Source organism: Phoca vitulina, unplaced genomic scaffold (genome assembly GCF_004348235.1).
Source record: "Phoca vitulina isolate PV1807 unplaced genomic scaffold, GSC_HSeal_1.0 scaffold42, whole genome shotgun sequence".
In the NCBI taxonomy this organism is placed as follows: Eukaryota; Metazoa; Chordata; class Mammalia; order Carnivora; family Phocidae; genus Phoca; species Phoca vitulina.
This window is the reverse complement of record NW_022589745.1, coordinates 6,757,378-6,784,453: the sequence shown is the minus strand read 5'-3', so window position 1 is coordinate 6,784,453 and position 27,076 is coordinate 6,757,378. Positions and strand designations below refer to the sequence as shown.

General features: G+C 43.7%; 2 protein-coding genes across 5 annotated transcripts in view; one reads left to right on the top strand and one right to left on the bottom strand.

Moving 5' to 3' along the window:
• The window catches only part of CPSF3 (cleavage and polyadenylation specific factor 3), a 43,234-nt gene extending 28,186 nt beyond the window's left edge, over window positions 1–15,048 (bottom strand). Inside the window, exons 1-6 of one of the 2 annotated variants that reach the window (XM_032430069.1) lie at window positions 14,854–15,048; window positions 10,471–10,534; window positions 8,982–9,079; window positions 3,641–3,769; window positions 2,226–2,403; window positions 953–1,042 (exon numbers count right to left, since the gene is read on the bottom strand). In XM_032430069.1, the coding sequence (XP_032285960.1) occupies window positions 953–1,042; window positions 2,226–2,403; window positions 3,641–3,769; window positions 8,982–9,079; window positions 10,471–10,534; window positions 14,854–14,903 (609 nt within the window). In that variant the 5' untranslated portion in view covers window positions 14,904–15,048. Of the gene's footprint in view, window positions 1–952; window positions 1,043–2,225; window positions 2,404–3,640; window positions 3,770–8,981; window positions 9,080–10,470; window positions 10,535–14,853 lie in introns of those variants that run through there. The other variant, XM_032430071.1, reaches the window with a different exon arrangement.
• A 124-nt stretch (window positions 15,049–15,172) lies between these two features.
• Window positions 15,173–26,834, top strand: ITGB1BP1 (integrin subunit beta 1 binding protein 1). 3 transcript variants are annotated; one of them, XR_004302486.1, is made up of 8 exons: window positions 15,173–15,304; window positions 18,468–18,577; window positions 19,577–19,680; window positions 22,260–22,338; window positions 23,345–23,481; window positions 25,282–25,370; window positions 25,905–26,054; window positions 26,570–26,595. XR_004302486.1 is itself a non-coding variant. In XM_032430143.1 (8 exons), exons 3-8 carry the CDS (start codon window positions 19,609–19,611, stop codon window positions 26,639–26,641), a joined length of 603 nt encoding a protein of 200 aa, XP_032286034.1. In that variant the 5' UTR covers window positions 15,173–15,304; window positions 18,468–18,577; window positions 19,577–19,608; the 3' UTR covers window positions 26,642–26,834. The 3 variants fall into 3 exon arrangements, 2 of the variants coding, with proteins under 2 accessions (XP_032286034.1, XP_032286035.1); XM_032430143.1 differs by having other exon boundaries at window positions 25,278–25,370; window positions 26,570–26,834; XM_032430144.1 differs by lacking the exons at window positions 15,173–15,304; window positions 18,468–18,577 and having other exon boundaries at window positions 18,617–19,680; window positions 25,278–25,370; window positions 26,570–26,834.
• Window positions 26,835–27,076: the final 242 nt, after the last annotated feature.

Here is a 27,076-nt window from a genome sequence, read left to right as displayed (position 1 = left end):
AAAAAACCCATAAAAATTCCCTTAGATTAAGATCAATTTATGTGTAGGGTACAATTAACTGAGTGAAAACGAATTCATTTGTACGTTGCTTAGGGACAGCAATATGCGGGGTCTCTCATACTTAGATGGTTGGGGGATGTTACGGGTGGTGAGGGAGAGACCGACAGTTCTTCAGCCTTGAACTAAATTTACTTGATACTCTTCTATATGCCATAGGCCCAAGAGCTCTCTCTCCTAATCCCTGACCTCACTGTCACCAATACACATTTATTAATTTGTTCCTCATCAACCACCACCCCACCCCTCACCAAAAGCCCTGTACAGTTAAATTGATTTTTATTCTCCTGTGACTTGCAAACTAGTAGGCAGCTAGAACACACACAGAAAGTTAGCGGTTGCTATGACCTGAAAGACAGTAACCATGGCCAAGGCAGTGGGGTCACACCATTTCTATACAACCCTTAAGAGGTTCTATGAATTTGGGGTAATTCCCTTAGATGAAAATACTTAGGAGGTGTCCTATCATCTCTGATTCAAGGCTAGAGTTATCACATAAGAGCAAGAAGGTGGAGCTGCACTAAGAGAAGCAAAAAAAAAATGAATTAAAAATACAAGTAGGGGCGCCTGGGTGGCTCAGTCGGTTAAGCATCTGCCTTCGGCTCAGGTCATGACCCCAGGGTCCTGGCATGGAGCCCCGCATCGGGCTCCCTGCTCAGTAGGGAGCCTGCTGCTCCCCTGCCCTCTCCCCCTCTCCCTGCTTGTGCTTTCTCTCACTCTGTCTCTCTCAAATAAGTAAAATCTTAAAAAAAATAAATTAAAATAAATTAAAAAAAAACTAGTACAATTACATCTGATAACATATATTATGAAAATGAGATCATGATATTTTTTTCCACTAGAAAAAAATCCTGCGTACATTACACTAATTAAAACACACAGCACTAATACTTACAATAATAAGAATATCAGGTTTAATATTAGGAATTTCAGCTGCCATTAAGTGTCTGTCTTCTTGTCTTGAGAAATCACCTGTGTACAATAGCTGTGAAAAACATAAAGCTAGAAAGTTAGGATTTTGGAAGGTTTTGTTTTACTAGTGAAGATATTTAGCTCATAAAATCTGAAGGTGAAGTTCAGTAGGAAAAACAGCTTACAAGTGATGAAATTTAGATGCAATACTTATGTCGTATTCAAAGTGTATATCTCAGTTCGGTTATAGAAACTGTCCAGTGTTTCAATTATTCACTCTAACTTGGAGGAATGATACGCTCCCAGATGCACCCAGCACAGACAACCTGTATATTAATAAACCTGGGAAGTGCTCTGGACACCTGAGACAAAAAGGGCATGATGAGGAAAGAAATCTACTAAGGTATATGGAAAAACCATCTAAAGTGGAAGACAAAAACATAGGAAGGTATGCATCAAATTTCACATGGGAATTCAGATCTGCATTTGTCCTATTTTCTGCTTATTTTTTGTGCCTCTGAGCACATAGTAAGGATAAATGATTTAGCAATACTTAGTACAACTTGATGTGTAAACATTTCAAACCAATGAGCAGCTGCTAATAATTCAGGACAGTATTACTCCAGAGCATTGATGCTCAGCTCTGCCTACACATAGGAATCACCTAGAAAACTTAAAAGAGGAAAAAAAAAAAAAAGCCAAGGCCACACCCTCAGAGTCTGATTCGATGAGTATTTTTAAACAGGGTCCCTAAGTGACTCCAACGTGCAGCAGAGGTAAGAGCTGGTGCTGTCATCCATCTGTGTTTACAAGGATGGCGGCAAAGATCTGTTCTGATGAACCCCGGTCACTCATGCAGCGCCCTGCCCCTTCCAGGGGCTTACAGGTGAATCCCAGAACACCAAGATGACACAAATGCCCCACCACGGTTTAACGTGAAACAGGTACAGCCACAAAGACAGCTCTGCCCTCATCATTTTTCTAAAGGACCCTGGAAAGGCATCAATCCTATGTACTGTGAAGGACCGTTAGTCTTTTGAGAAGCTTACTTTACTCTTTCGAATCTTGATACAGGAAGTCTTACCATGGGGGTATGAACTGTGATATTTAAAAGGAAAAAGCATCAACTTAATTTTATCCTACATTTCAGTGTTTAGACACCTCGCAAGTCTTAAGGAATTTCCTTTAGTGTCACTTGGGGGCACAAAGCTCTGCATGGATTTCTCCTGGAGAGGAAGCTGCTGGAGCAAGAGTACCTTCACACCCGCGATCTCAATCATGAACATGGCAGCTCCTAGGACGTGGCCTGCGTGGTAACACCAAAACTTGATTCCTGCAACTTCTTTAACTTCATGGAAGTTGATGGTTTCAATTTTGTCCATGCTCTCTTCCAGATCCGTCTCTGTATACAGCATGTCGTCTGCTGATATATTACTAAATATTTAAAGAGGCCAACACAGAAAACTAAGGGTAAGGTTTTTTAAAACTCTCTGAACTCAGAGACCATGAACGAAATAGCCGCAAAGTTCTTCCACTGTATGGATTATGCTACTTAGAATCTCTTGTACATTTTGTGTATTTTTTTACTTGGTAATTATAGTAATAAAAACGTTTTATGTGTACAGCTACAAAGCATGATTTTAAGCAAAGTACATAATAAATTACAGCATAGTACTCTTATGATGGTATTTCTCAATGTTTTTTCCCCCAACACTCCTGAGAGATAAACTCACTCATATACACACACACACTGAACCACAACAGAGAGTTTCACATCAGGATGTGAAAAGATTTCTCTACAAAGTGTAGTGTAAGTTTTCTCCTGAAAATTATGCTAATGTACTTCCCAAAAAGCATAAGGGAGTGATGGTTAAGGCCACAGACTCTGGTGCCAGACTGCTTGGTAAATCCCAGCTTTGTCTCTTACCAGGACCATCACGGGCGAATCACCTAACCTGTGTGTGTCTCAGTTTCATCACCTGTAAAATGGGATTCATAACAGAACCTACATCATGAAGTCGAGAGGAAGATGAGTTAATATATGTTGAGAAGTAAGGACTGTGTCTGCACATGGTTAGCATTATTTAAGTGGTAAGCAGTATAATTACTAAGGGTAACTCTTCCATTCTTTTATATTTACACATGAAGAATAACAAATTGCCTCTTAGCTACTTTTGGAATAGACAAATTAAACAGTAAACTTTTGAAGACTAATAATTCATGCTGTAGGTATCACAAAAATGCTTCTAACTTTTCTGATTATCCTCTTACAACTGGAAAAAAACATCCTCAGGAAACTTTTTCATTTAAGATAGTAATTTGCTTTGATCAAATAATCTAAAATACAATTTCAATATATATCACTGTATCATGTACTTGATCTTAAATTTTAATAAAATCATAAAATCCTGTTTATAAAATATTGTTAGCATACCTTATAATTCACCTAAATTACAAAGAGTTAGGGATGTAAAAACTTCATAAAGACTTTATGGTCAGGAAGGTGCTGGGTACACAATGGGTATTTGAAGAGTTGATACTGAATGACAAATTAATGACATCCTTGTGAATAAAAACAGTGTCTCACTTCCAAACACAAAATGGTCCATATCTTGAACTATATGTATTCTGTAGAAGCAAATTCCTGTATAACTCTAATAGAGCAATTTACCTGACTTTGACATAATCTGAAAGAAGCCATCTATAAATAGCTTTTGTAGCATGAGTCATAAATGTTCTTCCTTTGAAACTTGTCTTCTGTAGAAACCAGGGCAAAGCTCCACAGTGATCCAAATGGAAACTTAAAAAGAAACAAAAAGATTGTCAATTTTTAAAATACTATTCAGCATAAACTATATGAAATGAAACTGTTGCTCACTGTACAGAAAAGTTCTATGTAACAGGTGCATATGGATACTTTCAGAGCATCCAGGGTAGGTTATGTGCAGAGGGAAGGAATAGAACATCCAGTTCTGTAGAGCCGGAGGCAGGGTGATCCCAAGACCTAGATCACCACCCCAGCTGAAACTGAGAGTCAGAAGCTCAACCGACTATTCTTTTGGTTTCTATTTCATTGATTTCTGCTCTAATCTTTATTAATTTTCTTCTGCTAGGTTTAGGCTTTATTTGCTGTTCTTTCTCCAGCTCCTTTAGATGTAAGGTTAGCTTGTGTATTTGACACCTTTCTTCTTTCTTGAGAAAGGCTTGTAGTGCTATCTATTTCCCTCTTAGGACCGCTTTTGCTGCATCCCAAAGGTTTTGAACAGTTGTGTTTTCATTTTCATTTGTTTCCGTGAACTTTTTAAAAATTCTTCTTTAATTTTCTGGTTGATCCATTCATTCTTTAGTAGGATGCTCTTTAGCCTCCATGTATTTGAGCTCTTTCCAAATTTCCTTTTGTGATTGGGTTCCAGTTTCAAAGCATTGTGGTCTGAAAATATTCAAGGAATGATTCCAATCTTTTGATACTGGTTGAGACCTGATTTGTGACCCAGTATGTGATCTAATCTAGAGAATGTTCCCTGTGCACTCGAGAAGAATGTGTATTCTGTTGCTTTAGGATGGAATGTTCTGAATATATCTGTGAAGCCCATCTGGTCCAGTGTGTCATTCAAAGCCCTTGTTTCCTTGTTAATCTTCTGCTTAGATGATCTGTCCATTGCAGTGAGTGGGGTGCTAATGTCCCCTATTATTCTATTACTATCAATGTGTTTCTTTAATTTTGTTATTAATTGGTTTAAATAATTGGCTGCTCCCATGTTAGGGGCATAAATATTTACAATTGTTAGATCTTCTTGTTGGATAGACCCTTTAATTATGAATGTCCTTCCTCATCTCTTATTACAGTCTTTGGTTTAAAATCTAATTTGTCTTAAATAAGGATTGCCACTCCAGCTTAGAAGAGATCAACAAAACTAGGAGTTGGTTCTTTGAAAGAATTAATAAGATCGATAAACCACTGGCCAGACTTATCAAAAAGAAAAGAGAAAGGACCCAAATAAATAAAATCATGAATGAAAGAGGAGAGATTACAACCAACACTGAAGAAATACAAACAATAAAAAGAACATATTATGAGCAACTATATGCCAACAAATTAGGCAATCTGGAGGAAATGGATGCATTCCTAGAAACGTACAGACTACCAAAACTGAAACAAAAAGAAATAGAAAACCTGAACAGACCCATAACCAGCAAGGAAATTGAAGCAGTAATCAAAAATCTCCTAACAAACAAGAGTCCATGGCTAGGTGGCTTCCCAGGGGAATTCAGGGGAATTCTATCAAACATTTAAAGAAGAATTAATACCTATTCTTTTGAAGCTGTTTCAAAAAATTGAAATGGAAAGAAAACTTTCAAACTCTTTTTTATGAGGCCAGCATTACCTTGATCCCAAAACCAGACAAAGACCCCACCAAAAAGAATTACAGACCAATATCCCTGATGAACATGGATGCAAAAATTCTCACCAATATACTAGCCAATAGGATCCAACAGTACATTAAAAGGATTATTCACCATGACCAAGTGGGATTTATTCCTGGGCTGCAAGGTTGGTTCAACATCCGCATATCAATCAATGTGATACAATACATTAATAAAAAAAAGGACAAGAATCATATGATCCTCTCAATATATGCAGAAAAAGCATTTGACAAAGTACAGCATTCTTTCTTGATTAAAACTCTTCACAGTGTAGGGATAGAGGGTACATACCTCAATTTCATAAAAGCCATCTATAAAGAGACCACAGCAAATATCATTCTCAATGGGGAAAAACTGAGAGCTTGTCCCCTAAGGTCAGGAACACAGCAGGGATGTCCACTCTCACCACTGTTGTTCAACATAGTACTAGAAGTCCTAGCCTCAGCAATCACGACAACAAAAAGAAATAAACTAGCATCCAATCAGCAAAAAAAAAGTCAAACTCTCATGCTAAGCAGATGGCATGATACTCTATGTGGAAAACCCAAAAGACCCCACCCCAAAATTGCCAGAACTCATACCGGAATTCAGCAACGTGGCAGAATACAAAATCAATGCACAGAAAGCAGCTGCATTTCTATACACTAACAATGAGACAGAAGAAAGAGAAATTAAGAAGTCGATCCCATTTATAGTTGCACCCAAAACCATAAGATGCCTAGGAATAAACCTAACCAAAGAGGCAAAGGATCTATACTCAGAAAACTATATAACACTCATGAAAGAAACTGAGGAAGACACAAAGAAATGGAAAAACATTTCATGCTCATGGACTGGAAGAACAAATATTATTACAATGTCTATGCTACCTAGAGCAATCTACATATTCAATGCAATCCTTATCAAAATACCTTCAACTTTTTTCACAGAGCTGGAACAAATAATCCCAAAATTTGTATGGAACCAGAAAAGACCTCCAATAGCCAAAGGAATGTTGAAAAAAAAAACACAAAAAAAACCAAAGCTGGTGGCATCACAATTCCAGACTTCAAGCTGTATTACAAAGCTCTCATCATCAAGACAGTATGGTACTGGCACAAAAACAGACACATAGATCAATGGAACAGAATAGAGAGCCCAGAAAAGGACCCTCAACTCTATCCTCAACTCATCTTCAACAAAGCAGGAAAGACTATCCAATGGAAAAAAGACAGTCTCTTCAACAAATGGTGTTGGGAAAATTGGACTACCACATGCAGAAGAATGAAACTGGACCATTTCCTCACACCATACACAAAAACAGACTCAAAATGGATGAAAAACCTAAATGTGAAATAGGAAGCCAACCAAAATCCTAGAGAACACAGGCAGCAACCTCTTTGAAGGCGGCCGCAGCAACTTCTTACTAGACACGTCTCCAAGGCAAGGGAAACAAAGGCAAAAATGAACTACTGGAACTTCATCAAGATAAAAAGCTTTTGCACAACAAAGGAAAACAGGACAAAACCAAAAGACAACTGACAGAATGGAAGAAAATATTTGCAAATGTCTTATCAGATAAAGGACTAGAATCCAAAATCTATAAAGAACTTACCAAACTCATTACCCAAATTGCAATAATCCAATCAAGAAATGGGCAGAAGACATGAACAGACATTTCTCCAAAGAAGACATACAAATGGCCAACAGACACATGAATAAACGCTCAACATCACTTGGCATCAGGGAGTGATCAAAAACCACAATGAGATACCACCTCACCCCAGTCAGAATGGTTAAAATTAACAAGTCAGGAAATGACAGGTGTTGGTGAGGATGTGGAGAAAGGGGAACCCTTCTACACTGTTGGTGGGAATACAAGCTGGTGCAGCCACTCTGGAAAACTGTATGAAGGTTCCTCAAAAAGTTGAAAATAGAGCTATCCTATGACCCAGCAATTGCACTACTAGGGATTTACCCCAAAGATACAAATGTAGTGATCTGAAGGGGGACCTACACCCCAATGTTTACAGCAGCAATGTCTACAATAGCCAAACTATGGAAAGAGCCCAGATGTCCATCAACAGATGAATAGATAAAAAAGATGTGGTATAATATATACAATGGAATACTACTCAGCCATCAAAAAATGAAATCTTGCTATTTATAATGACATGGATAGAAATAGAGGATATTATGCTAAGCGAAATAAGTCAATCAGAGAAAGATAATTATCATATGATCTTACTCATACGTGGAATTTAAGAAACAAAACAGAGGAGCATAGGGGAAGAGAGGTAAAAAATAAAACAAGACGAAATCAGAGTGGGAGATAAACCTAAGAAACTCTTATCATAGGAAACAAACTGAGGGTTGCTTGAGGGACGGGGTAATTGGGTGATGGACATTAAGGAGGGCACGTGATATAATGAGCACTGGGTGTTATGTAAGACAGATGAATCACTGACCTCTATCTCTGAAACTAATAATATATTATATGTTAATTAATTGAACTTAAATAAAAAATTTTTTAAAAAGCTCTATTGATATGAATAATATTGAAGAAATAGGTACTGGTTCATCTGACATTGTAATATCTTCACGGGTATATGTTAAGATTTTATGAGGAAGATGAATTCCATTTAATTGGAAATTGCTATTATTTCAAAATAATGCAATGCAATACTCTTCAATTTTAATAACTGTTTTAACACAGTTCTTTAACATAGTTTCTAACACAGTTCTTGAAATATGCAAGAAACAGACAACAGTGTGTAATACTGTCTTTTTACAATAAAGCCTTACCAAGTGTCCACCCACGGGGACACAGTTTTTCAAGCTGAGGAAAATGTTGCAATGAAAGAATATGTTGTAAGAAAAAACAAACAAACAAATACACTAAAGCCTTACCTTTGGAAAATAAATGCTGGAAAATGGCCCAATTAAAAAAAAAAAAAAAAAAGCAGCAGCAGCTCAACCAACTGAGCCACCTCGGTGCCCCTAAAATTCTTTTTTCTTTTTTTAAAGATTTTATTTATTTATTTGACAGAGAGAGACACAGCGAGAGAGAGAACATAAGCAGGGGGAGTGGGGAGGGAGAAGCAGGCCTCCCGCCGAGCAGGGAGCCTGATGTGGGACTCAATCCCAGGACCCTGAGACCATGACCTGAGCCGAAGGCAGACGCTTAACGACTGAGCCACGCAGGCGCCCCCCTAAAATTCTTTTTATTAAGCATCCGACTCGGTTTTGGCTCAGGTCATGATCTCAGGGTCCTGGGATCGGCCCTGCAACGTTGGGCTCTGTGCTCTGTGGGGGAGTCTATTGGAGATTCTCTCTCCCCCAGCCCCAACCCTACGCCCCCACTCTCGTGCGCTCTCTCTCTCTAAATAAATAAATCTTTAAAAAAGATTTTTTTTATTAAGTAAACTCTACCATCAACGTAGGACTCAAACTCACGACCCCGAGATCAACAGTTGCATGCTCTGCTGACTGAGCCAGCCAGGTGTCCCAGAAAATACTCTTAAAACACCAGAATCTTAAAATCTGATAATGATCTTTATAGTAAAAGTTCTTGAAAAACTGTGTCATTAATAAAGAAAATAACTTACTGACTAATTAACAGGAGATCAATCTCAGCTGGGTCAATTAAATCAATATAAGGAAGAGCATCCATTCCTTCTAGGCCAGGGTGGATCCCACAGTCCAACTGAAAGAGACAGAAAAAAGGATCACAATCTCCTACACTTTTTATTTTTTTAAAGATTTTATTTATTTATTTAATTGACAGAGAGAGAGAGAGAGACAGCGAGAGAGGGAACATAAGCAGGGGGAGTGGGAGAGGGAGAAGCAGGCTTCTGGCCGAGCAGGGAGCCCGATGCGGGGCTCGATCTCAGAACCCTGGGATCATGACCTGAACCGAAGGCAGATGCTTAACAACTGAGCCACCCAGATGCCTCCCTCCTACACATTTTATTAACACTTACTTAATAGACAATATTTATAACAAATACATCACACACATAATCAAGATGGACTGTATACACCAACATCTGCAATGCAATTCTTATTAAACATTTCAAATATGCCATTAACAATTCTCACTTCCCAAAACAAATATAAAATAAAGCTCACATTTAAGCCATAGGATACAAGATAAAAAAACACCTTCTTTTCAGCTAGTTTCTATGGTCACTCTAACAATGGGTGAACTCTTTTTCAAAAACTTTGATATCAGAAGATGGTGGGCATTTTAAGTTTATAGATTTCACTACTCCCGGATCTGGCTATACTGAGAAGATAGTCATCAGAAGTGGGAAACTTACCAGAATAGGGCAATTGAAGTATTTTAAGGCGTTGGGGAAGGAATTCTTGAAGTCAGCCATAATGAGTTACCTATTCATTTTGGGGGCATTACTAGCACATTAATACAATAAATGACTAAAATATCTTACACCTGCCTGTTCTTGAATGATTGGGAGAAGTAGAACCACAGGAACACGATGAGCCACCGAGGTGCCTTTCTAGTGAGGACTATGTAAATCATCTCTCCTAACCTCTCTTTCAGGTAAGGAAATGGGCTTAGAGAACTCCAGCCTGCCTTGCCCAAGGTCAGGGGCCCTGATGCAAACTTAGGAATCTAAGCTGCTGAACCAGGGCTCTGTCAGCCCAGGCTGCGTGGGGGTGGCTGGAGCTCTGCATGGGTTCAGGCACGCAGTTCCTTGGCTCTCTTCCAATGGGGAGTGGTGGCGGTGGTGGGGGTGGGGGGCTGGGGTGTGGGGCAGTGAGGTTGGCTTGACCCTCCAAGAGTGGAAGAGGGATCTTGAAGAAGCAATAGTTCAGGAGAGCTGGTTGACAATTTTACAATCTTAGATTGTAAAGATTGTAAAATCTTTACAATCCGTTATTCCTTCTCAGTTTAATGTTCTGTCAAATTACTAAGTCGAAGTGTATTCAGTTATTCACATTAATCTTACACAGCACAGACATATACCAACTATGACATTTTTCTGGGAGCTAAACAGAGAATACAGTACTAGAAAAGATCTAACCCCCAACGCAGACAGAGCCGTACTATTATCCAGACTACAAAATAATTACCATTATTTTTCTTCCTTTGAACTCCAGGATAATACATGATCTTCCTACTTCTTGCCCAGCTCCACTGCAAACATTGAAGGGGAAAAGAAAAGATGATTAAAAACAATCAAAATCAAGCCCAATAAATCCAAATATTTTTACAACTTAAATTATGCCCCATTTGATGATAGCACTTATCTGAGGCAGGTAAGAGTTTGAGAAACTTACAAAGATAGGGAAGACGAGTGTCTACGTGGGAAAAGATAGAAAGTGACCCTTGGGAGTTGAGGGATTTTGCAGCTGCTAAGATATGGGAGGGGATGGTACAGATACAAGAAGCCCAAGGTTAAATTCAATCTTCTGAAGGTTAGGGTTAAATCATGATGTAACAGAAATCTCAGTTATGCACGTTATGGGCTCACACTTCTAGGATCAGCACTTAAGTGAAACTCATAGGCACTTCAAAGTTCTTTCATTGCCTTTAAGAGCACAATATGTATTTACATTTTACATTATAGCTTAAATTTAAATAGACTAATTTTATTCATAGCCGTGCACTCAGTGCCTTTGCTCTCTAACTTGTTATTTCAGGATACTGGATGCCAAGTACTTCAACAATTTTCCTTTCTTCTTAAATGAATACAACAGCCTTAATTTCCAATTATCACAAGATGCACTTGAAGCTAAACCTCACCTGTTTTTCCAGTCCCTCACCTTCTCTGACGTCTTTTCCCACCCATCCTAGGTAACATTGCACTCGCTCAATTCAACACCCAGCACCGTACTGTCAGTGCCGCATATGGAAATGCCTAGTACCTGGACCATGATCTCAAGGAACTCAGTCCACTTACTAGGAGACACACACGAGATGGTTCTACCCCCAAATGGAGATCCTAGTGCAGAGTACGATGTTGATAAAATCAAACAACCATGGTGCTGCCATGAATTCCTGGCCTCCCCCTTTCACTGGCCCACGAAGCAACCTCTTAAGTGTCCCTAGCTCAGTTTTCTCTTATAGTTCCCACAGTAACTATGTCAAACTTCATCCTCATTTTCCATTCTACCTTCCTCTTCGCTCGAGCCGAGGGCCTTCTGTGCATCAAAAAATATACAGCTCATGTTTGCCAGTTTCCTTAACTTCACTTACCAACCCACCAACATCGTGTGTCCCTCCATTTTCCCTGTAGCAATACAACAGAGCTCTTTCTGTCCGAGGCCCATCTTGTCACCACGGTTCTCCACTCTGCACACTCCACCCTCCTGAAGACCTGGACACCGCTGCCTCACCGACATCGCCCTTCCCAGCTACTTTAGCATCACAACTGAGACGTGCGACAGCGTTCTCACCTGAAAATTAAAACCCCTCCAATCTAATTTCCTTTATTTCCGTTATTCCTTTCCCCGGCCGCCTCCTAAGAGCTGTGCTCACTCCCTGCTGGTTCCTCACCTCCTCCCACTCAATTCACTGCAAGCCGGCTTTTGCCAACCACTCTTCTGGAACCGTGCTTACAACGTGGCTCTTTGTTGCTAAGTGCAAATAGCCTTTCCCGCGCCCTTCTCCTGTTCTCTCCGCAGCCCGTCATCTGTCTCCCTGGTTTTCCTCCGGCGTTTCCTTCACACGCCTCTGCCCACACCTCAAATGTTGGTACTGCAAGGGGCTCTCCTTGGCCCACTTCTCAGGCTTTGTGATCTTCAGTCTCACGTTTTTGACATGCTGATGACTTCCAAGCCTGTATCTGTAGCCCAGATCGTTCTCAATTCCAGGCCTCTAAAAGATACCTGGCCTTTAGGTCTTTCTCCTGGGCTACCACACAGGTACTTTATATTCAAATATGCCAAACTAGTTTTCACCTCAAGTCCTTTGAACTTGCTTTTCTCCTGGAATATCCCTCAGCTACTGACATGACTGGCTCCTTTGTATTTTGTATCATTTGGGTCTCAGTCCAAATGTCACCTTCTGAGGCCTCCTCTTGACTACCTTCTCTTGTTTGCCCTTCACAGGACTCTATCATAACTACATGAAGTTACTCTACCTATTTATGGTTTGTTCCTCACTATGAAAATGAAAGCACTGTACAAGCAGAGACATTGTCTATTTTGTTCACTACGATTCAGCTGCAGTACCCGATATGCAAGAAATCTCAAGAAATACTTACTAAATGACTAAAAACTCCCAAATTATAAACCTTGGAAACATTATGCTAAGTGAAAGAAGCTGAAGCCAGTCATAAAAGGTTATATATTATATGATCTCATTTAAGGAAAATGTCCAGAATAGGCAAATCTGTAGAGGAGGAAAGTAGATTAGTGGTGGCCAGGGGCTAGGGAAGTTGGGGGGATATGGGAGCGACTGCTAATGGGTACGGGCTTTCTTTCTGGAATGATGAACATGTTCTGGAATTAGATAGTGGTGATGGTTGGATAAGTCAGTGAATATACTAGAAATCACTGAATTGTACACTTTTAATGAGTTGTATGGTATGTAAATTATATTTCAATAAAGCTGTTATAAAACAACAGAACTCCCAAATTTATTCCAGACCTGCCCCAGCTCCCGTACTCCTCGAGTGAATAACACAACCTTTTACCAGTTGCTCAACCTAGGAACCCAAGACATCCTAACACTCCTCTCCACAACTACCCCTTCCAATACATCTGATGAGCTACAGAACTAAAGATTTCACTTCCTTACTCTCTGAAACCGACTTCTTTCCACCTCACTGATGTTCATTTCATTCATTCCAAGCTCTCACTGCTTTTCACCAGGATTATTTCAATTACATCCTCCTGGATTCCCACCACTGAACCCACTCTTATTCATCTGCAACACTGCTGATATGAGTGATCTTCCTAAACACAGTTCCCACTATATCCCATTGATGCTTAAACCCTTCACTGGCTCCCCAGAACTGACATGATAAACACTCAAACTCCTTAGTATGTATACAAGCTGGTCCCTGACAGCCTTTCCCACCTCATCTGCTAATCTTTCAGCCACAGACATGAGGAAACTGGCCACAAACTGTGACCATTCTCATTTTCACCACAGACATAAGGAAACTGGCCACAAACTGTGACCATTCTCATTCTCACATGTGCCACTTCCCCTGCCTGGAACATCCTTGCCCTGCCCTTGACCTGTCTTTAATTCCTACTTATTCGTTAAGGCTCAGGTCATGCTCCGTATTTTCCAGGACGCAGGAACTAGCCTTCTCTTCTCAACTTGTTAGAAATCCCTTTTCCGTAACTGTCCCAGAACTCAGTGCATGCCAATCTGTATGTACACTCCTAATATACCATTTACTGAGCACCTACTATGATCCTCACAGTAAGTGTGGCCGTATTATTTTTACGTAAAGAAATGGGTTCAGAGAAGTTGTTGTCCTAGCAAGTGACAAAGAAGGGACTGAATTCCACGTCTGACCCCAAAGTAAGTATCTCCTATTAGTCCCAACTGTCTCTCCAGAACTTTTCACTTTGCACTGCAATTCCTTCTGAAAGGGTGAATTCAGTTAACTTGGCACTGTCTTATTTGCATCTCCAATGCCTAGTGTGGCGCTGGACACTTGCTCAGTGTTTGCTGAACACAGGAAGAGAGGGCAAGTGTGAACGAAGCAGTGGGAAATTTGTGTTATGTCCCCAGTAGGTGCTCAACTAGTCTTTACTGGGTGGATGTGTAGATACTGTCCACCTTTTGAAAATGCACAAGTGAATGAGATGCTAACTTATATCTAAATATATGTTTGTGAATTCAAATTGCTCATCTACAGCAAAGGGTTCTCCACAATGGTTTCCCCCTCTAAGCCTCATTCCAGATCTGTAGAGTGTTTCTCTGGCAGAAGGCCATCTCCACCAAAAGACGAACCTTCGCATGGACAATCAAGGGCTGAGTTTTTGTCCTTAACATCTCTGCTCTTTCCCCTCTCCTTCTACCTTTCTTATTCTGCTAAGGTCTGAAGTCAGAACGTCAAAACTCATAGCTAGTCGATTCCCTCTTTCACATCTTGGCAAACGTGGAAATAATCAACAGCTTTAGTTCTTCTTCCCACCGCCACAGCCTCATCCAGGTCCTCCTCTCATCCCGCCATCAGCATCAACCGCTTCCCGCACGGCTTGCCACTCTTTAGCGCCCAGCGGCCCAAAGACATTTCCCCCGCCCCCAACAACATCCTCTCCCGTGAGATTGAAGAAAACAGCCAAGTCCCATTCAACCTAGCAGGCCCGTTCCGATCCACGGCTCTCCAAACCCCTTCAGCCTGAGAGGCCTGGCCGGCCCCTGCGGACCAAGGGGCCGGCTCCCGAGGCCTGCCGGCGAGGGGGGCGACCTAGGAGGCCAACCATCCGGTCACCCCGCCTCGCCTCTCACAGCCCGTGGCTTCGTGCCCTCTCTCGCTGGGCCCTTACAGGGGTCGGATCAGCAGCTGGTCACTTTCCTCAGCAGGAATCGCAGACATCTCGGAAGTCTGAAGGCGAAGCGCGGGAAAGGAACAGGTCGCGCGAGTCTTCCTAAATGGAAAGCAGAGCCACGGGGAACCAATGGTAGGTAGAAAAACCCCATCCACCAAAAGCACTTCCGGCACTCCGGCGCCCGCGACACTAGGCCCCTCCCCTCAACTTCCGGTCGCAGACGCTCGGGCGCGAGATTCCTCCCCGAGCGGAGTCCGGAAATCTGGTACGGGGTCAGGCTGCGCCTGCGCGATGTCTCGGAGGCGGGGCTCGGCGGGCGGGGCCGGGGGCACCGGAAAAGCTGGCGCTGGAATTAGAACTGGAGTGGCTGCCCCAGCGTCGGTTCCCGGGGCGGTGGGTGTCTGACCCCGATCACGGGCGGCCCCGGCGGCGGGCCACTGGCTGTGAGGTGAGAGCTGGGCCCTGGCCGAACCCGGGCTGAGCCTGGCAGGGAACGCGGGCCCCGAAGGCGGCGCCGGCGGGGAGGCCCGCTGTGGGGCGGATGGGTGGGGCCGCTGGGGCCGCGGTCTCCCCGGGGACCCGCCTTCCCGGGGTCCGGGACCCAGGCCCCGAGGCGGCTAGGGGCGGGCGGCGGGAGCTGAGGAGCGGGCCCGGGCCTGCAGGAGGATGCAGTGCCCCCGGTGCCCGGTTCCTGTTTGGGGTGGGACTGCCGCTCCTGTGACGACAGGTGTCGTGTGTGGATCGGTCCCGTCGGACTCGGCGGCGGGAGTGGGAGCTTCCGCGGGGCTGTTTCCTGAGTCAAGCTCTGCTCTGCGGGGCGTGAGGAGCACTGCTTTTTTGTGCCGGCTCCCACTGGTTTCTGCACCGCTCCACCCCCCCCCCCATCCCTCACTGAGGAAGGCCCGGGTGGAGTGTGTCTTGTTTGCTGTCACCCTGTGCACCTGCACGTGGCAGGCACAACAGAACGGTGCGGAGTGCAGGGGAAGCAGGGTGGGGTCGAGAAGGAGCTTTGGCGTCGGTCTGTCTAGGTTCCGAACTTGGCCCCACCCATGATTAGCCTGGCGACCTTGGCCGAGGCCCTTGGCGTTTCGGCTTCTTCGTTTGAAAGGGGCTGCGCCTCCGCAGCCTTGCTGGTCCTTAGCGGTGCAGGTAGCACCTAGCACTGGGCAGCACCTGGGAGGTGTTCAGGACACGAAGTTATTTGGATGTCATCTTCCCAGCAGGGTCTTCAGTTCATTAAGCATGTCCTCTGCCAGTCTGTGCCAAGCATTGGGTACACGGAGGAATTATCTCACCCCCATCTTTGAGGAGCTCACAGTGAGACAGTTCTAAGTGAGACAGTTCTAAGTAGGCAACCGCAGGCTAAGGCTAGGATTAGGGTGCATGCTCAAGCTGTGGAGCACCAGTCCTTTAGCCCAACCTGGAGGTCCAACGGAAGCTTTCTGTTTTAGTGAAGAAGCAGCCTGAACTGAGTCTTGAAAGGTGAGTAAAGTTAGCTGAATGAATAAAAGGTGGAAGGGCATTCCAGGCAGACAGAATTGTAGGAGCAAAGCATAGAAACAGCAGAGTGCGTGCTGAGAACCCGGAGAAGCTTTGCATTCCTTAGAGAATAAGGTATGAAGCTGGTTGTGGAAGATGAGACTGGAGAGGTAGGTAGGAGCCCTGCCATGCAGGACCTTGCATGTCCTGGCAGAGAGCTTTAACTTCAGTCTCTAACTTTGGTGAGCCCGTGAAAGATTTTAAGCACGTTAATAGCATCAGATTTGAGTTTTAAAGAAATCATTTTAGCTGGAGCTTGGTGGTAGATTTAAAGCGGCAGGGAGTCCCGTTGGGACATGAATTCCTTAAATGGCCTGCCAAACTATGTATCTGTGCATTGTTTTGGGTTGAGGATCCATCCACACTGATGGATCAGCTGATGAAAAAGTATTTATATACAGCAACGGTCTAGTGATGGCATGGGCCTGTTAGAGGTGTGGATGAGCAAACTGTTCAGGGGGTAGATTCAGTGGATCTTAGTATTTTATTCGATGTGGGGCCTGGAGGACTTTGTGCAGTTGGTGATTTCCTGGTTTCTACCAGAAATAATAGAATTTACTGAAAGGGAGAGGAGAGAGGTGGAGCAGATATGGAAAGGAAGACAAAGGGTTTGCTTCAGGCATTTTTGCATTTGACAAGTTTGGAACATCCAAGTGACAATCAGTATTTCTGGTCTCATTTTCATGCATGAATAATTTAGAGACAAGAATGATTTGCTTAAGAACATGCATCAAAATAGCAGCAGATCTCAAAGACTTTAATAAAATGCCTTTCCCTCCCTCAGCTCCTAGATTGGTGATGGAAAGTCTTTAGGAGTTGCAAAGGCATGATAATACCAATGGGGTGATTTTCAAAGCATTCTCGTATTCCAGGGATTTGAAGGGATGCTTCAGGATTTCACTAGCAATAGAATCAAATTTTATTTTAAAATCATATTTAAAATTGTTACCTGTATTGAAACGTGTGTGTGTGTGTGTGTACACTCCCTTTCAGTAAATTCTCTCTCTCTCTATATATATATTTAAAATATAATGTCCTTAAATATGCTACACACCAATATTTTGACTGATCAGAAATCGCTAACATGGCACTTCATGCTGCTTAGGTTAACCCAGTTTGTGTAGACCTGGGAATAAGGCTCTCTTGCCATCTCCTCCTGACTGAAAAGCATCCCTTGAATGCTAGGTGATCAATGGCAGCAAACGATCCCCAGTATAGCCTGATAATTCATCTTCCTCTTTTTACTTGTATCCTCTGCAGCTAGTCCTCTACCTGCAGCCCATCATCTTTCCAAAACAGAAGTCTCATCCTATCACTTGACTGCTTTTTAATAGCCCCTCAAGTCTTTCTGTTAAACCCAAAATAAACCCCAGACTTTTGTTGTGGTTTGCAAGGCCTCCTGTGGATCTTTCCCTCCTGTGGATCTGTCCCTCTCCCTCCTTCCTGCTTGGGTGAAAGCCACATTGGCCTCTCGCTATTCCTTACAGCTGAGGTGTGCCCTCAGGACCTTTGCACTTGCCCAACTCTCTGCCAGAATGCTCTTCCTCTGCACTTACATGGCTGCCATCCCTTCCTTCTTCAGGTCTCCTTACTGTTCATTTCCTCAGAGTATCTTTTTCTGTCTAAAATGCTCACCCTTCCTTCCATCAGTTGTAAATCCTGAACTTGCTTTTGTTTCCCTCATTATCAGTTGTTTCTAACAATGTATTTGGTTTTCTTGTCGGTCTGTCTCATCCCTCTGAGAATGGGCTCCTTGAGGTCAGGTCAGGGGCATTATCTGTCTCATTCACTGATATATCCTCAGCACCTAAAAGCTGCTCACTGGTTACTCAGGAATGAGTGAACAAATCAGATTTTCTTGCTACTTCACAAATCAAGCAAAAACATAGAAATAAGTTATATGATGGGGCTAATAAAAAAGCTTGGGCTTGAGGGTCAGTCTTGGGCAAGTGGCCTAAGGTCAGATGCTGGTGAGTGGACTGAGAATGGGGTCTCCAAATAGAGTGGGAGAAACTTCTCATAGGACATTCAGTGACCTCCCCTTGATTGACTCATTCTTTTTCCTTCATCAGGTACCTCATTTTTCTGAAAAGAATTGACCATGTCAGAATGAGAGGAAGCTCTCTGTGCACACTGTCGTCTATGGGACCTTTGAAGACAATACAGTAGTATTCCTTCTACCGTAAGCAGATTCCCTTGTTCCCTCTGTAGGATCCAATCTTTGGTAAAAATTTGTTGTAATCTTACTCATGAAGCCTCCTGAAAGATGGGTCACAGTTCCCTCATCTATAAAATGCAGATTATAACCTACCTTCTGTAAGCCCTCTGAGGCTGGGGGCCTGGACCCCCCGGGATAATATGCAGCACAGATGAGGGATACCCTTAAAAAACAGCCGGAGCAATTGAATGTGTCACCAGGTTGTTGTGAGGATAAAAGTGACACGATGTCTTTGGAAGTATTTGAACTATAAACTGTTATGCAGGTTAGTTAATAATTTTTCAAGTATAATAATAGATGTGCTCCTATGAAATGGGCAAGGATAAATTTTGTTTCCCAGGCATTAATTATTACTTTAAAAAAGATGCATGGAAGACTGACTCTGGAAAACTTCAGGTCACCTCCTTCCCTGGCCTTACAGAGCGAGGGGGGGAGGGCTGGCGCCTGGGAATGTTTTTGTGTCCATTTTTACTTAAAGGTAGCTCAAGACATTGAGAAAAATGCCCATTTCTGAGAGGTAGTTATGTCTTCTGTTCTAAGCCCTACCATTTACAGAATGTCAGCCCAAGATAGCAACGGAATCTCAGGATCTCGGTTGGTAAACTAGTATGTCACCTATTTTATTACTGTCTTGAATTGATTAAAGAGAAGGGAGGCACTGGAGTATTTTGAGAAGTAGATGACGTGTGTCTGTTACTTCTCAGAACAATGCTTTTCACACCCCCAGGTATGACGGAAGGTTTCTGTCCTTTTGGTTCATTGGGTTATTTTTTTCAAATTTAAAAAGAAAGAAAGAATGAAGCAATAGTATCCAAATTTGGTGGCCAAAGGAAAACATTTCGGTTTCCAGTAGGAGGACTGCACCGCGGACGGGGAAGGAATTGATGATTTTTATTCCTGTTGTGCATAAAGTGATTTCGAGGTGGTTTTCTTGCTCTAACTAACCACCAGTTGTTCTCCTAGGGGAGCTCCTTTGGATCAAGCTATGGTGAAAAATGTTCCGGAAAGGCAAAAAGCGACACAGTAGTAGCAGTTCCCAAAGTAGTGAAATCAGTACGAAGAGCAAGGTAGGGGGGCTGGGAATAGGCCCAGAATGGCCAAGCAGTGAGCATTTTGTTTCTCCTGATCCCGCACAGAGCCTCCTAGCCACGGCGCAGCTGCTGGTAGTCCTCAAACTAGGTGTGTTTTGACATTTATTTTTGGCACTAGAGACCCATCCTGTGCTTGATTTAATTTTCTTTTGTTCTGGAGAGTTCCTGAGATGATTCAGTTCACGAACCTGGATGGCACAGGACGTGTGAATGGTCTCACCGAAACACTGATTTTTAACTGTTGCACACGATCGAAATTGCAGGCCCATCCAGGGGCCGGAGCTCTTGCATTCCGGGGTGTGGGGTGTGTGTGCATAACTAGAAGTCTGCTTACTTACTAGCGCGTGAGTTGGATCGTGAGGCAAATGCCATGTTTAGGACTCTAGAGAAGCCGGGTATATGACTGCGAAGGGACCATCGAGGCCTGAGTCCTCATCCCTGGACCTAGGCCGTGGTTCTCACAGTCTCCACCCCGTGAGCTCTCTTTTTTCAAAGACGAGCGTGCGCAGTGCCAGGACGCTGTGAGGCAGGGGACGAGCCCGTGGCACAGTGCAGAGGGGCCCCCTCCTCCGGGGGATGGGCCACGCTGGCCCGTGGGCACCACCCGAGCGACGGTGACCTCACCCCAGTGAATGAAGACACACACGACTGCCCCTCGGGATTTTCACTGAGCTGAGATGCTCCTAGCCAGAAGCACAGAAGTTGGACGTTTTAGGAATCCTGCCTTAGAGTGGCAAGACTGAGTTTTCTTGAAGGTTTTTGAACTGAAGCTAGTCAAGAACCTCCCTGCTGTTAGCTTTGCAGCCCTGGTGTGAGGACCTCAGCCTGGGAAACTGGTCGGGCCTGCTTCTTGTTTTCTAGACCAGAGAAAGGAGAAAGGGAGACTTGATGGCTCGCTGCTGGCGGAGTAGATTTTCAGATTCCTAAGGGAACTTGCTGATGGCTTGAGATATTAGCTCCAAGCCGTGGGTTCTCTGATGTGGCCAGCAGGGCTGGAGAGGGCAGAAGGGGGCCACCTGCGAGTGAGGGCCTTACCCCGAAGATGGTGGTGACCCCCGTGTGGTCTCTAAGCCAAGTTTTGACTGTTAGGTGTGTGTTTTAGGTTGATGTAAGCTCTCCTTGTTGTCTGTTCTGGACATGGGAAAAGCAGACCAGTTTCTCCCTTCCTGTTCTCCTCGTGCAGAGAGGTTCAATGGGGGCTGGTGCTTTCCAGCGTGGGGGAGTAGTTTGGAGCACAAAAGCTCACTCTGTTACTCACTTCGGGGGTTGTGTTCATCCCAGAAGTCAGTCTCAGTTTATAACAGCATCTTAATTCCAATTCCCTCCCCCTCACCCGTTGAGTACGTACAGTATTTCCAGTGTTCAGTCCCACACGTAACATTATGGGGAACGTCTCTGTGCATATAGCTCTCTTCTCATTTTACATTTTACTGCAAGAAGAGCAATTACCGAAAAAGGGAAAAAACATATTTACCAGACCTGATACATTTTTGCATTCACCTTGATTCACTTCTTGAACATTGAAAAAATTTGAGTATATTGCTCTTTTAAAATTTAATTTTGATTTGAGGTGCAAAGAAGGGACTCATTTTTTGAATCAAAAGTTTTCACAGAATGTTATTTCTAAAGAAACAAAGCATATTCAGAGCACAATTCTATAGAATCTACGCTAACGTGTATGATTCTTCGTGTTTTGCTTAACAATTTTGTTGGTTTTCCTTTGCAATTCACACTGATAATTGCACTCTGGTCTGCCAGCCGGCCCATGCATGACCGAGCAGGCCAGGTACTAGTCGGACTAATGGCAGAGCATGGGGATGGGGAGGAGGAGACCTTGATCAGAGGGCTGGGCTAGTTCCTTGATGTAACCTTGGGTAAATCACTTCACCCCGCTGGCTGTCTTTGCTCATTTGATTATATAGAATCATACTCCCTGCCTGCTTTCCACACAGGGTTCTTTTTGGGTTCCATGGAGATCATGTGAAAACAAAGTGTAGATTTTCACACACAGCCTGAGTACCAGGTGTCTTACAAGGAGGCAGAGGTAGTAGTTTTGGTTCATACTGGGAATGTCCACACCACGGTTATCTGATGTTGTGTTCTGGGAAGGGCAGGCGGGACTACCTGGTTTTTTTTTTAATTTTTTTTATTGTTATGTTAATCCCCATACATTACATCATTAGTTTTAGATATAGTGTTCCATGATTCATTGTTTGTGCATAACACCCAGTGCTCCATGCAGAACGTGCCCTCCTCAATACCCATCACCAGGCTAACCCATCCTCCCACCCCCCTCCCCTCTAGAACCCTCAGTTTGTTTTTCAGAGTCCATCGTCTCTCATGGTTCTTCTCGGGACTACCTGGTTTTTTGAAGTTTGCTGTAGAATTCGTCTTTAGAAAAATCTGTCATAGTCGATCTGCTTGAGTAATTGAGCTGCTTTTGTCTATGTTGATTCAGCTGTAATAAGTAAATGATTTGAATGTTTGGTAGAGAATTTGAGAGAAGACAGTGTGTCTAATTCTGTTTACCTTTTTGTTTGTTTGTTGTCTCTCAGTCTGTCGATTCTAGCCTTGGGGGGCTGTCACGATCCAGCACTGTGGCCAGCCTCGATACAGATTCAACCAAAAGCTCAGGTACGGAGAAGGCTTGGGCCGTTCAGTACGGCTCTTAACCGGTGTTCATGTAGTTTTACCAGAGCAGCACAATACGTTCCTTTTTTTTTTTTTAAGATTGTATTTATTTATTCGACAGAGAGAGAGAGACAGCGAGAGAGGGAACACAAGCACGGGGAGTAGGAGAGGGAGAAGCAGGCTTCCCGCAGAGCAGGGAGCCCGATGCGGGGCTCGATCCCAGGACCCTGGGACCATGACCTGAGCCGAAGGCAGATCCCTTCAGGATCATAGACTAGTCAGTCTGTAAAAAGTGGGGACTACGGAGGGGTGGGATGAAGAACCATATCATGTACAAGAGAAGATAGTAGCGCAAAGTCTATTATTTTTGCTTCCAGATGCCTTAAAAATATTAAAAATGTGGGCGTCTTTTTTTTACATAAGCATAACCTAGAAGTAACCACATAGTATCACCTTAACATGGCAGATAACGTAATGCACTGTGGCCATGTTGGCCCCGGCTAGATTTTACAGTACACGGTTCTTCAGCCTGTTGCCATATGTCGTGTAACCTAACATCTGTTCATGTGAAGAGACTTCCTGTCTGGCATTATTCCATCTGCAGGGAAAAAAAAATTTGTTTTTTTTGACTGGGAGAGGTAGACCAGATTTGGTGAATCAGGAAAACAACAGTGAACATGGTAAAGAGGGAGAAGAAACCAAAAAAAGCTTAAATATCTTAATGTATCAGGAAGGTACTCAATCATTATCTAGTCAGCATTTTTTCTCCTGTTTTAATTTATTTTTATTGAGACTTTTATACATTTAGGATAGAGTCACGGAAGAAGAGGCTAAATTCCAAGTTCTTTCCTATTACTTCAAGTAATCTTGCACTAAAATTTTTTCTATTTTCATGAAAGGTTAAGTTCTGATGACACAGTCTTTTTTATTTGTGAAGGGATTGAGGACACGCTGTAATGCAGATATTTCTTTTGAAGTCTTACTGTTAAAATTTTTCTCTCACCTTTAGGACAAAGCAACAACAATTCAGATACCTGTGCAGAATTTCGGATAAAATATGTTGGTGCCATTGAGAAACTGAAATTCTCTGAAGGAAAAAGTCTCGAAGGGCCCCTAGACCTGATAAATTATATAGATGTTGCCCAGGTAAAAAGCAATTTTTAAAAAAATTTTAGAACATTCTAGAAAATAAATTCATGGCTTTGGAGAAAGATGTTCTGCTTTTATCATTGGTAAAATATTTATCGAGCACTGTGATCATAGGTGGTACAAGGTGCCTAGAGACAGAGTCCCATGGGAACAGAGAGTTCTTTCCTTCAGAAACAGCACTTTCTACTTTTCTGGGAGCTGACTGACTTCCTCGTTTAAATGAGGAGCTGAGTGCGGTGATGGGTTATATACACCATAGGTCTGTCTTTTAAAACAGACTGGCAGGCCTTAGCAAGTCTCCTTTGAACTAGTCGCAACTCCTTCAATAATCAGCCTCCTAGTGGTGTTGGCCTATCAATGCGCTCACACCCGGTTAGCAACAAGAATTGAAGTGAGGTGGGCTTCAAAAACATACCCCAGTCAAGAAGATTAAAAAAAAGAAATGATCATGAAGGAAAATTAAGAATGAAAGCGAAGAGAAAGCAAAGGTGTAAGGTCAGTGCATCGAATTCTGTAGATCTGTACCCTTGCTAGTGTGGGAGTGGATGAGCCAAAGACAGTAAGTTGCTTCCTGAATTTCTAGAAAATGGCATCGCAGGTCTTTGTATTTATTAACAAAGGGTTATTTCCACAATGGAAAGATTCCCTTATCAGTTATTAGAGCGCTGGTTACTCTTAAGGCTGTTTGGTCTGGTGAATCGTGGAGAATGGGATCACTAAATACGATGCTTCGTGCACTCATAAAGCACAGGAATTCTGTCTGCGGGGCATCAGCCAGCCGAATGTGCGTTTCACAGAGACCTCTGGGTAGTCTGGACTTAATATCCCAGCGTTTGGCTTGGCATCTGTCATTCCAACGAGGGCAAGCAACACCTCACCGAAGTATTACACTGAGAAGATTGCTAATGTTTCCCCCCCGAGAAGCGCACTAGGATCATTTTCATTCTGTTAACGACTGCTGAGTTCCTCAGAGCACCGTAGTCTTCGGGCTTGTCAAAATTCCATTATTGACAATAGCGTTAGTATTCTCTCATCTTTTGAGTCTGGGAATGCTTGAACCCTACTGTGAGAAATCACTGGAAGAGGTTACCGTAGCCGTGTGAGGACCCAAGAATCAAGGCGTGCAGACACAGCTTCTTTACCAGAAGTTCTTTAATGTAGGCAAATGGTTCCATACAGACATTCACAGTACGGGACATCTACTGATTGCCCACTGTTTTATTGTGGCATTAGACAAGTTAGGCAGTATTCTGACTTAGGGGAATAAAACAGGATAATCTGCTAGGGAAGCCATCAGCTATCATCTGCTGTTTTGTTTCCAACTGCACATCAAGCTCACAGCCCCGGGATGTGGGGGCAACCAGACGTACCTACCATCTGGGTAGGATGTAAAATGGCTTTGAAGAGGGGTTCCTGCAGCTCTGTTTCCTGATGGTTTCCTGTGCTGACATCGGCATAAGCTTTGAGTATTTTAAAATCTAAATACCTTTATTTTTCTAATGTAAATATTTAAGCCTCACTGGGATCTGTGAGCGGGATCTCTGTTTGCAATTAGGGATAACATCAAGACAAATGGATGTGAATTTTGCTCAGGTCTGTGGACATCAAACCAAACCTTGGCGACGATTTTCCTTCTGCCTCTTTGAGGAACAATTTTTGCTGGGCTGTTGCATACCCCGCGTTCTTGAAAGGGTTTGGATTTGTGATGGCCAGATATTAAACTTGACTAATCAGATTTAAGGAATGTAACGTACTTTTTAACGTAGCTCATGTGATTTATTTTTACTTTAAAGCAAGATGGGAAGTTGCCTTTCGTTCCTCTGGAGGAAGAATTCATTATGGGAGTTTCCAAGTATGGTATAAAAGTATCAACATCAGATCAGTATGTAAGTAGAATTTATTAGGGAAAAAGTGGGTTTCAGGTACTTGGAAGTCAGGCTGCTAAGGGCCCACTTGTTCTCTCTGCTCGTTTGCAGAACTGTTGCTTGGTAAACATTCCTGGCAGCTGGTCCTAAAAAATGACCGATTTCTTAGGGTGAATGAAGAGAGGCCTCCTTTTACTTCTCCTGGATGGTGGGGCCCCGGCCAACACCCCCACTGCTGGCCCCTAATGCGGTTTCAGCTTAGGACCCTGCGCCAGCTCAGCAGTTGTCAGCACAGACGCTGGGCACAGGGAACAGGACCGTTGAACTCAGGTCTTACTCCTGTTTTTCTGGAATTTTTAGTAGGAAGGGATAACCCTGAAGGCAAGCAGCCCCATAACTGAGCATTCTGGAATGTCCCTTAGGGGGCAAAAAAACCTCTACAGCTGTTTTCTGCCAGATGCATAGATATGCTCTGTTTGAAGCCTCACAGTAAATTCTGCAGAGAAAGGTCAGTATGTCAAGAGTCCCGATCTTTCTTTCTCCTGACTTCTGCAGGACGTCTTACACCGGCACGCTCTGTATTTAATCATCCGCATGGTGTGTTACGACGACGGTCTGGGGGCTGGAAAGAGCCTGCTGGCCCTGAAGACCACCGACGCAAGCAACGAGGAGTACAGCCTCTGGGTCTATCAGTGCAACAGCCTGGTGAGGTTTCATGTTGCCTTGCTTCGCCTCATTCACCGGGCAAGGTGGTAAAGCCAGAGGAGACGGCCAGTCTTCTGGGAGGCCGAGGAGATGCCCCCCACAGGGCATCTGACGCCCGGCAGAGTGCGGGTGACCGTCAGGCCGGCGGTGAGCCAGCTGCCGGGACCTGCCGCGGGCGGTCAGTGGGGCCGGGACGAGCACTCACCCGTGCGGGCATCTCGAGGGCAGGGCAGACGCAGAGCCGGGGCGGAAGCCCGTCCTGTTCTGTAGCCGTCACCCCACTGCCGCATCGGCGTCCTTCCCAAAGGCCCAGTTCCTACACGTTGTCCGCAGGTGCTTCTCCCAGAGGGGACGCAGGAGGCGGCCCAGGGGACGTGGTGTCCGGGCTTCCCAAAGCTGTTGGTGGGCAGGTGTGGGGGGGTGTTAAGAGGGTCACATTTATACCTTTGCTGGCCACGCTAATTCAGGAAGAGGTCGGTGAAGTCTCTTACTCTATGTTTTTCACTTAACCGTAGGAACAGGCACAAACCATCTGCAAAGTCTTATCCACCGCTTTTGACTCTGTATTAACATCTGAGAAAGCTTGAATTCTGCAGTCTAGTGGAAGCTGACTTCGTGTGGAAGGGCGGTGGTTTTCAATCTGCAGTGTTGAATTACTCTGGAAATAGAAAGTGATCCCCTGCTCGAGATTTTCTGGAGAAATGCAGTGTATAAAATAGTGATCATTTGCTTTTCTATTAAAATGTGTCTTATTACAGTGAGTTAAGTCTCAATGAGGTTGTTGGCTTTCTGGGACTAAAAAAGAAACCTCATCTGTCACTTTTATTTTTTTAGATTTGAGAGAGAGAGAGAGCAGGAGTGGGGGGTGGGGAAGGGAGAGGGAGAAGCAGACTCCCCGCTGAGCAGGGAGCCCGACGTGGGGCTCGATCCCAGGACCCCGGGATCATGACCTGAGCCGAGGCAGACATGTAACCGACTGAGCCACCCAGGCGCCCCCCCCGTCAGTCACTTTTAAACACAAA

Bases quoted from the DNA above. Each gene is read 5' to 3' on its own strand.
- ITGB1BP1 (XM_032430143.1), top strand. From the start codon at position 19,609: ATGTTCCGGAAAGGCAAAAAGCGACACAGTAGTAGCAGTTCCCAAAGT. The intron at 19,681-22,259 runs GTAGGGGGGCTG...GTTGTCTCTCAG, and splicing joins AAATCAGTACGAAGAGCAAG to TCTGTCGATTCTAGCCTTGG. The intron at 22,339-23,344 runs GTACGGAGAAGG...TCTCACCTTTAG, and splicing joins AGATTCAACCAAAAGCTCAG to GACAAAGCAACAACAATTCA.